This window comes from Apaloderma vittatum, unplaced genomic scaffold (assembly GCF_000703405.1).
Source record: "Apaloderma vittatum isolate BGI_N311 unplaced genomic scaffold, ASM70340v1 scaffold13891, whole genome shotgun sequence".
Lineage (NCBI taxonomy): Eukaryota > Metazoa > Chordata > Aves > Trogoniformes > Trogonidae > Apaloderma > Apaloderma vittatum.
Window position 1 is genome coordinate 49,567 of NW_009700892.1, and position 9,894 is coordinate 59,460.

The 9,894-nt window shown below is 46.3% G+C and overlaps 1 protein-coding gene across 1 annotated transcript in view; it reads right to left on the reverse strand.

The window, feature by feature from the left end:
• The window catches only part of GPC4 (glypican 4), a 35,323-nt gene extending 26,517 nt beyond the window's left edge, over nt 1–8,806 (reverse strand). Inside the window, exon 1 of the mRNA XM_009878939.1 lies at nt 8,650–8,806. Coding sequence (XP_009877241.1) covers nt 8,650–8,758 — 109 coding nt within the window. The 5' untranslated portion in view covers nt 8,759–8,806. The remainder of the gene's footprint in view (nt 1–8,649) is intronic.
• Between the last annotated feature and the right edge of the window lie 1,088 nt (nt 8,807–9,894).

Below are 9,894 nucleotides of genomic sequence, written 5' to 3' on the forward strand. Positions count from 1 at the left end.
TACATTTCAAAGGCCACCAGGTTTGCTTAGTTCAGAGCTATGTTTTCAACTGGCCTTATTCTGTTTGAAGCTTCCAAATTAACTATGCAAACAGACAACCCAGTAGACATGTCATTAGTCAACACACCTGAAAAAACCAAATAAAGCCAGGCTCAAACACACAGAGGGAACATGCAGAATTTTTACGGGTACAATTAATTAGTTTCAGATAATTTGCTACCCAGCTTTTTGGGCATACTTTTAATATGTTGTCCAGATCATAATTAATTAAGGGCTGTCTCTCTTACCAAAACCTTTAATTTGCTTGTCTGTATAGACAATTATACTTTCTAGAGTGTACAGGAGAACATTGCCACAAAGAGATTAATTAAATCTCCTCATAAAATGGTTTACTCCTAAAACGTCCACAAGAGCAAGCCAGATTCCCAGAGCCTTGCCAGAGCCACGGTCCCAAAGGCTGAGCCGTGAAGGGGCCGGCACCGGCACCGTCCCAGCAGAGGAGCATCTGTGGATGCAAACTCCACCCTGCAGCTGCTCCTACCACGTGAAGCAAAATTCGATCCAGGCAGATAAAAGGAATTGGGAGGAAAAGAGATGAATGTTTCACAGCTCTTTATACCTCGAAGGTGAAGCCATCTGTAGCCATTCCACCTACTCCAAAGGAAAAAGAGATATTTTTTTTTCTTCTAAATGTGCCTCATTATTTTTAATATGCCTTCACTTCCTTTATTGCATATACCGCACTTGTAATTTCCACCAGGGAAAAACAAACTAGCTTAACAACCTTTTTCCAGAAGTGTTGAGAAACCGATGAATATGTAGTGTTAACACATTTATTGAATATGAACTCAGGAAGGGCAGGGCAAATCCACAAGCTGTTTCTCTGTCCTGTTTTCAAACATATGTTAGCACTTACTGACATGGGAAGAACTCTTCCACGGAGTTTGAAGTAGTACAGTCTTAAATCATGCCAGTGTCACAGCAACAGTCCCCACATGTGAACCTCAGAGAGCTGGGAGGGACAACAACATCTCCCCAAACTTTGCTTGATTAGCTAAAGGTTTCAAGACAACAGTTGAGCTGCAGCCTCATGGAGGGGAGGAAAATAAAAAACGAACACCAAAGGATTTCTAGAACTTCTTGTTTCTGAAGGGCCCAAGGGCATAAACTTCACCCACAGCCAGTAGCCCAGAAGAGCAGGGCAGAAGATAAGACACAGTCCAAGATCACCACCACCACCACGTTGAGACCGAGCTCATTAAAGGAACCAATAGAGGAAGAGGAAAAACCAAATTGCTGTCTGTGATTCAAGAAGCAAATCTCATCCTGCTGCACACAGCAGTCATCCCATGAATGAGGAAAGCAGCGACAGCAGAAACACCCATGGTCCCCTCTTGACCCATCCCACACAGCAGGACCAGCCCAGGCTTTGCAGCCTCCTTGCCACTATTTCCAGGGACCATCGCTGCTCACATGTCCTGTTCTGTGTCAGCTACAGTGGGTTTCTCCACCACCCCCACACTGTCTCCTTCTTGAGCAGCAGGTCCTTTATTCCCTGCTCTCCCATCCTCCTCCTCACGGCCACGACTCAACTGCTGTCTCCCCCAACACACTTCCCTTGCCGCTGCTTCTTTTCCCTCCATTTGCTTGCTCGTCCCCCCACATCTAACTTTCATGGCACCCATTCCTCAGCCTCAACTGACCTTTCAAACACATCTATTATTCCTCAGCTGCTTTGGCCTGCTGACTTAATTCCATGTGGTACTGATGCATCAACTTCCCACCCCAAACAGCAAACATCACCCGCAAAATCTGAAACAAAATTCCTTCAGGTTGCCTCCTGCATACTCCCAATTCAGAGGAGCTTTCTGGGACACTCACTAGGGTATGTCACACATACATATTTTTCCACACCTCCCTTTCCTACTGCTGTTGAAAAGCTTGAGGAGGATCCGTGCTGCTGAACGGTGGGGATGGTTTCCTTACTCCCCATTACCTCAGTTCCCCTCATCTCCTTATATTTATACACAGAGCTCTTCAAGCTAGGGCCACCTCTCATCTGTTCATCCAGCACGCAAATGGCTGGACACTAAGATATTACAGTACATGTAACACTAACAAAATAGTTCCAGATCTGCACCGGTGGAATATCACACCCCCAAGCCCACCACAAGACCCCAAAACACCACCAGCTCAACTGGCATCCAGGGGAGCAGTTCCTAGGGCTACACAAGCAATCCCAGCCAGCCCATAGCCTAGGTGGCTCCTTTGTGCAGGGAGGAGGAAGAGAGAGTTAATTTTAAACAGACAAACAATACCTCATTGACTGGTTGACAGCAATTAGTAACCAGAGAGCACGAGGCACATTTCCTGTAGCCAAGTATAAAGCATGCTGCCCCCATCTCTGTTTTTGGCAAAAAAACCCAGAAGATTAAGAACACTTTACCTGTGATCTTAATAGCAGAACTGCTTGGACCTGACACAGCAGAAGAATCTTTGTTCCCTCCAAGGGCATACCTAAACGTTTTTGCCCATTGCTGAAGCCTTTGCTCAGTTACAAAATCTATTCTCTTCCCCCCTACTATGGGCAGGAGCCTCATCCCCTGCGAGCACCCCTCCTTCTGAGGTAACTTAACTTCAGGATCTTTCTGAGCCTCCCAAGAGAGAGGACTGCTCCCCACCACTGTCAGACAAGCATCACCCTTCTCAATGAACAAAACTCAGTGGTTTATGTACGTCCTGAAAAATCTCCAGATGGAGAGGAGCCAGCTAAATGAAAACAAAGAATAAACAAAACTTCCAGGCACAGACAGCAGACAATTTGTTTCAGTACTGTTGCAGTGAGTGGGACAGCACAAACAAAAGCCCACCAGTGGGATTTTCTAAAGGAAGTGCGCTGGTGGTTGCTCCCTCCTGCTTCTCCTAAATCCCTTCACCCCTACCCTGGGTAAGCACAGGTCTGAAACCAAGTTTGAAGGACTGGCTCTCAGCAACTTCTTCTTCTGCAAAATTTGAGAGATATTCCTACCACTCCCTGCCCTGGTTGGTATGAGGTTTGGTGCCATCCTTTTCTGGAGAGGGAAGGATGAGGTTGTGCCTTCATCGAGACACCAGTGGCAGCAGCTAGACAAAACCACTCTAATATTTGTGTGCTAACAATGCAGTCGTCATCAGCACACTCACTAGAGGATGGGTTGGAATGGTAGAGCTCTCCCCACCACATAGATTTATTCAGAAGCACAAATACCACAGGGTTCTGGTACAGCAAACATCAAAGGTTCACTGGGTCTTTCCTCTCAGCACTCCTGCTGTGCTGCACATATGGAGCTGACTCCTGCAGAGATAACTGCACCCACAGCCAGGACTAACCCCGTGGTCCTGGGTGCCATAGACACTGCCACACGAGCAGGATGAGGCCCCAGGTCTCTGCTCTTCCAGGCAGTTTCCAATAAAAGAGTTAATCTGAGATGAAGGTCCCCAAAGGGCAGTTATTCCAGTAAGTCAGAGTGCCCCGATCATCTGCCAAATTCTAACTATAGGAGCAGCAGGCTGGGCACCTGTGGGGCTCATCTTTCACTGTTTGCCTCCATACTGCCTGGAGCAGCAGAAAGGAAACCACTGAAAGCTTTCCCTCATCCCTTCTGCCTCATTCCCCGTTATTAATATTTCCCACCCATGTGTCCCACTGTCCCAGCACACCTCTGTGGTAACTCCTACCCGGAGACAGCAGCTCAAAGCCAAGGGTTAGCAGAACAACACAAACTAAATTCAGAAAGGAGATTTCATGGGGTTTTTTTCCTTAGTTTCAGTGTGGAAGGTCAGTGCCCCCATAGACTAGTCACTCAGACTCAGTCACAAGCCAGTTAGTCAAAGTAATTCATGCACTCAGAAGTAACACAGGGCTTGCACTAGAAAAATCAAGGGCACCCAGGGATGCTTCAAAGATGCATGGTGCGACTGCACGTTATACTTGTGGCTACTCTGCTCAACATACACACGAGGCCCACGAACAGGGGTTCCTCTCCAGCCCCTCTGCCCGGTCCCTGCGCAGCAGAGGGGAGGGGGCACCACAGTCTCAAGGACTCCTGGCCAGCTCCCACTGCTAGGATTTGGTTTCTTTTTGCTTATTATCCCAAAAGGGTTTTGGTTTACATTTCTATATTTGTTTTATCTCAAATGATAATGGAAAACTCAGGTGAAGCAGATCATAAATGGGACTCTCAGCATTTCATAGCTCCCCAGATGCTGGCTCAGGCTGTGCCATTTTGCATAAATCCTGCTGTTGCTTGGGCACTGGGAACACGAAGTCTACTGCTAGCCCAGCCCCAGCGACAGACCATCTCACAGTTGCCTCCTGACAGACAATTCCCGTACAACAAAGGCTGCAACAGCTCGCTCACCTTCTCTAAATCGAGAGTGTGCAGAAGCAAGGTAAGACTTGGCTACACGCAACAGCAAATCACTTATGAAATGCAGGGGCCGGAGAACAAACAGCCCTCTCCAGGCTCAGTCCCCCAGGGCAGATGGTCTGCAACCAGCCTAGAGAAAATAATTTCTGTCTGCAGAAAAGGCCTGACATGACAGTTACATCTTCCAGGAGATTCAGGAAGTGTCTTCTATAGGAAAAAAATAAGAACATCTTATCTAGGAAGCAACAGATTAGCGGAAATGCTGAAGAGTTATGGGCTATGTCCTGTCCCTGCTCCGATTCCTCAAAACAGCTGAGCAATTTCCCCAAAGAACTGCTTGGCTAGCACAGACGCCAGCATGGAAAATTTCAGCATGAAAGGGCAAAAAAGGTGAAAGTTCGAGTTTAATAAACAGGACCAATCATTTATGCAGTCTCAATGTCACCATTAATCCTATTAATGTGGTTAATTCCTGGGAGAGGGAAAGGGAGGGCACTAACTGGTGAAGATGAGACGTGGCAAAGGAGATTTTTATTTTTTTTTAGTTGCTTTTTTAAAATAAGAGAGGTGGTGGACAGAGGTGTGTGTTTAAAGCCCCGACTGCTACAGCTGCTTCTGTGGCATGAGATGTCATCACAGTGACACAGCTTTGTGGCTTTCTCATGGTTGTCATCATCACAGAGGGAGATGCTTACATGGCTAGAGAATTTCACTCACTAGTTTCTCAATGAAGCCCATAAATGGATCTGAGATTACATATGCCAGAAAAAAAAACCCACAAGACTTCACCTCTAAGAACATCTAGCAACAAGGAATCCAACAACTTCCACGGCCTTTTTTATTTAAAAAAAAAAAAAAAAAAATCCCTTACTGCTGCAAATATATACCTTACTGCTGCACTGAGATCAGGCTAGTGGTTTAAATTACACCAGGAGAGATCCCCAGGAGCATAGATAGCTGTACTGCAAGCAAATATTTAGACAGGATACATCAAGATATGGGACTCCAAAGCTCCAGTCTTCTCCCAGTGCCTGCAAACCAAACACACGCAGCAGGATCTGACACCGTCACATTACGCATTAGGAGCCAAAATGACTTCTGGTCAGCCCTTTGGGGATGGATAATCAGCCGCTTGTTCCATGCTCCCGATTAAGAGGAGATAATCCATTTCTGTACGGCTTTGGTGTCAGATCAGAGCAATTCTGGCAACAGTTCCAACAGCAAACAGCACTCCAGCAACAGCTGATGCAAACGCTCCCAGAGCCACAGGGCATCAGAGCCTTCATCCAAAGGACTTGCCGCCACTTCGACCGTCCTTTCACAGCAGCAACTGCTGCAAAGGTCAAGAACATAACGGAGGCAGCACGGCTTTGCCTCTCCTTTCAGACCTGAATGTCAAGGCTGAGAGATAAGCAGCCAGAGAATCCACAGCAAAGATTTCCAAAGAGCTGGAAGACATAGTTTGGTGCTCGAATTGCATCCTGGAGTGGCCTTTCATGGCACGAGGATATGTCACCCTGCAAGAGGACTGTCGGTCCCACTCGCGGGGCAACCAGTTAAGTGAAGTGAATTCATCCTCTGCAATAACTCATTTTGCCTGCTACACAGCTGTAGCACAGAGGATTTCTTGTTAAACAGAGGAAGGTGCACGCTCATTTTCTGTCAGCTTTATTTTCATTTGAATGGATTTAGCTACTAATGAGGCAGTCCTAAAGAGCTGCGAATGTTAAAATCGGAGCATGGGCCCACGCAAAGGAAGGGATCTCGCACTTTTCTAACTTCATCCCTAGAGATCAGGACCAATATATGGGTCTCTCATTCCTGTAGTGTGGGCACATCACATCAAAAAGCGTGAGAAGAATTACACTGGAAAAAGGAACTCAAAGGTGCAAGAGCTGACCACAGCTGACCTGATGACCAAGCACCAGAACTGAAGGAAGGAAGCACCACACCACGAGCAGCCAACCACTCAACAGCAGGCTCTTAAACAAAATCACCACAGTGGTCTAGGGCACGGCACTCCAAAACTTTTCCAGAAGAGTCTAAGGACCTCAGAGGGGAAACTCCTCAACCTGCCCCAGCCATCAGCAGGAGTGCTGCTGAAGAAGAGGTGCCTTCAGCCTCCAGGTGACTCTGATGGAAGGAGAGCGGCAGTCATGATTAAAAGTCTTCCAAGAGGTAAATGATGGAGGATGGTAGTAATCACTTAATCTCTGCTTCCACCCCATAGAAGATTTAAAAAAAAAATAAAAAAAATCCATAAATCAGCTTTGTCTGCAGCAAATGAAGATTTGGATCTGTTATTAGCAAACACTCAAAGATGGAGCTATTAGGCTTTGGGACAAGCTGAGGAGGTTGCCAATTCTCCTTCATTAGTTTCGTACAGGGCAGAGAAACACCCTTCAGGGGCAGGCTGGGCACAGTAAGTGCAGCTTCCAGGAACAGGATCACACCATCCCCTTCCTGATTTGCCTGTCAAGGACTCCCACGGCTAAGATCAGAACGAGACCGGCACAGGGCACGCTGCGAGGGGCTAATGGAAGAACCACACAGCACAGGCAAAACAGCTCACACAGGGCTCCCTGTCAAAGCTCACCCATTTTGAAGCCTTCTGCTTTGACAGGTATCCAGCTCAGCTTAGCTTAATATCTTCTTGCTGTCATGCAGCCCTGAAGCCATTTCTCAACCCTACAAACAGGCAGACACACCTAGCAATACGTCTGCCCCACGTCAGGGATGCTAATACAGTGAACTGTGCACGCTCTTTCTTCCAATGCAGCATTTCATAAAGCCTCGTCGTTCATTTAAGGTGAAGCAGATGCAGTTCCTCTTGAAAGGGCTTATCTGTGGGCTGGATTTCATTAAGTGTCTTGTTCTGCATTTAATAAGCTTGCAAGTCTAGACACTTTGCTTCTCTATCACCTCTTTGGTGTAGTAGCAGGTAGAGACAACAGAGGTTAAGAGGGAAATATTTAGCTAGCAGACTTTGATGCTATCAACGTGATTGCGTAATTCCGCTTTGACTCACTGCAATTTCATACCCAGGGACTTTTTTCTTCACCCAAGTGCCAATCCCTTTTGAAAGAAAGGGGTTGCTACCCACTGTACTAGTATAGAGGAGGTCCAAGGGAGGTTCAAGACATGGACTTTGAGATATTAGTAGAAAATCCAAGTTAACCAATGACCAAACAGAGGAGAAAAAGATCCAGGAGTTGCACAGTAGAATTGCCCTCTGCTATCAGACAACAGTGATAATGTATGAGCAGAACAACCACCTCAGCAACCTAGTCCACCTGACTCTTCAGATATTTCCAAGTGCAACTGGGTGTCACTTCCTTCCCCCAGCCAACAAGGACAACCCAGGCAGGAGCCACAGCGACCGGGAGCACCGAGACTCCTGCACAGCCCCACAGAAACTGCCACGACCAAGAGCTCAGCAGCAAAACCAAGAGGTGCTACTCGAACCTCAGATGGGTGCTGTACCTGATGCCTGTGCATCAACTTCAGATGTTTGCAAGAGGCATTCTCAAAAGAAAGGTGCCTGGCTGCAAGATGGGCACTGCAGGAAGGGTGTGTGCCCCTGTCTCGAGAGCAAGTTTCTTCCTGCAGCTCCCACGAGCCAGGCATGCCCTATGGAAACCCAGCCTGAGAGGACACCACTGCAGATCGAGGGCAATGTCGAGACCAGTCATTTGTTTATCAGTCAGCAGTTAGCGTCACTTGAGCGATGGGAACTCAGCCGAGACTTTGTTCATTTTGATTCTGACCCTGCATCACACTTGAACCCTTGGCCTTCGCACAAAACCAGCTCTGTTATTTATCTGCTGCTCTGCTTAGCCCCAAAGGCTAAGGGAAATGGATACAAATCCTGTTGGTTCACAACACGCAGAGAAAGATCAGCATTTCTGTGGATAGGGGCTGCCAGATGTGCATGTTAAAAATTACACACACTGCGGGGACGTAGCAAAATAGCTAACTGCAATCTTACATTGGGAGCAAAATGTTTTTTCAAAAGATTAATCAGAAAGAAAGATCTCTTTCCTTGGGAAACAAGCAGTCATAATCAGCAAATATTTCTCAAGGGATTGCAAAACAAGGCATGCTCTGCCCTCCGAGCCACGAGTTGTGAACTTCCCCAGCAAAGGGGGAGGCAGAGAAGAACAACCACACCGAGAACAACAGGATGGGGATTTTTTACATTTTATCCCAAGGAGAGCAAGTTCAAGGTCAATGCACTTACCATCAAACTTCTTGTATCGGGAACTAAACATGGTTTGTAGGTGATTACTAAGCTCCACGACAGCATTTCTGAAGTCGTGTTTACTCTGTTGACTGTACTTCTCCTCCATTTCTTGAGAGCAGCACGTGTAGCCTTGTGAGCAGACTTTCAAGTGGTCACCTGAAAAGCAGAGAAAAAAATACTCCAAGTTAAAAGGGGGTGCAAGGACCTGCAACACCATCTCCTCCCAAGGAGACCTTCCCACCCTGCGAGCGCTGGACCAGACATATCAAAACCTGATTCTGTAGAGGAACTTTATAGCAACACAGGTAAGTAACACACCTTGTCTTTCTGCAAGAATGTTGAAGGGCACCCTCTTATTTAGTTGATAAATGGATTAGACAGATACTCATCTTGCACTGACAATTTGAAGATGCACTGACAACATGAAGAACTAATAAATTAACCTGCATATACTATGGTAACTCTCATGAAGTTTTTGCCGAGTATTTCAATTGCTTCCAATTCATTCAGTTAATGCACAACACAATATCAAAGGCAATGGTACTTTTTGTACAAATAAATTCTTTCTTCTTCACATCGCCCTCCAATTATCACAGGAAAAGTAATCTCTCTCAGAAGTGATTATCACTGGTATTAAAATATACTTTTATGTATATTATGCAACAGCTCATGAAATACTTTGTATTTCCCAGCACCCAATTTTACAGTTTTCTTCATCCTCCTCAGCAAAATTGGGCATTTCTGTTTTGGAGAACTCAGACAGATCTTTCTTCCTTCACCCTGAAATATAATTTGCTCCTAGGTGTCATCTGGCTCAAGCTGGCTTGGTCAGAGGAATCATAAAATGCGTTATTATCTACCCTAGCTCCGTATCAAAATTTCAAAGATGATCTGGGCACAGAATCTGGCCCCACATAATTTGCTTTTAGAGCATCTTGTTGCAGCGCAGGATGAAGCGGTCCTAGCACCAGCAATAAAATGCTGCTGTCAGGTTCTGTGGGCCAACATACATTCCTTGCGTAGCAATCCTCCGCTCCAGCTTCTCCGACAGGTCCCACAACACAGCACCATCACAGGCAGGTGGGTTGATGCTAAAGTGGTTCAAACTTGGGCAAATCTTTATCAATGCTCAAGATAAGATCAAAACAAGCAGTCAGGATGAGAAACTCATCCTTCCAAGTCAGATGGTATTTTAAAAGACACAGCCCACGTGTAAGCTGCTGCCTTCTCTCCCATTTCACA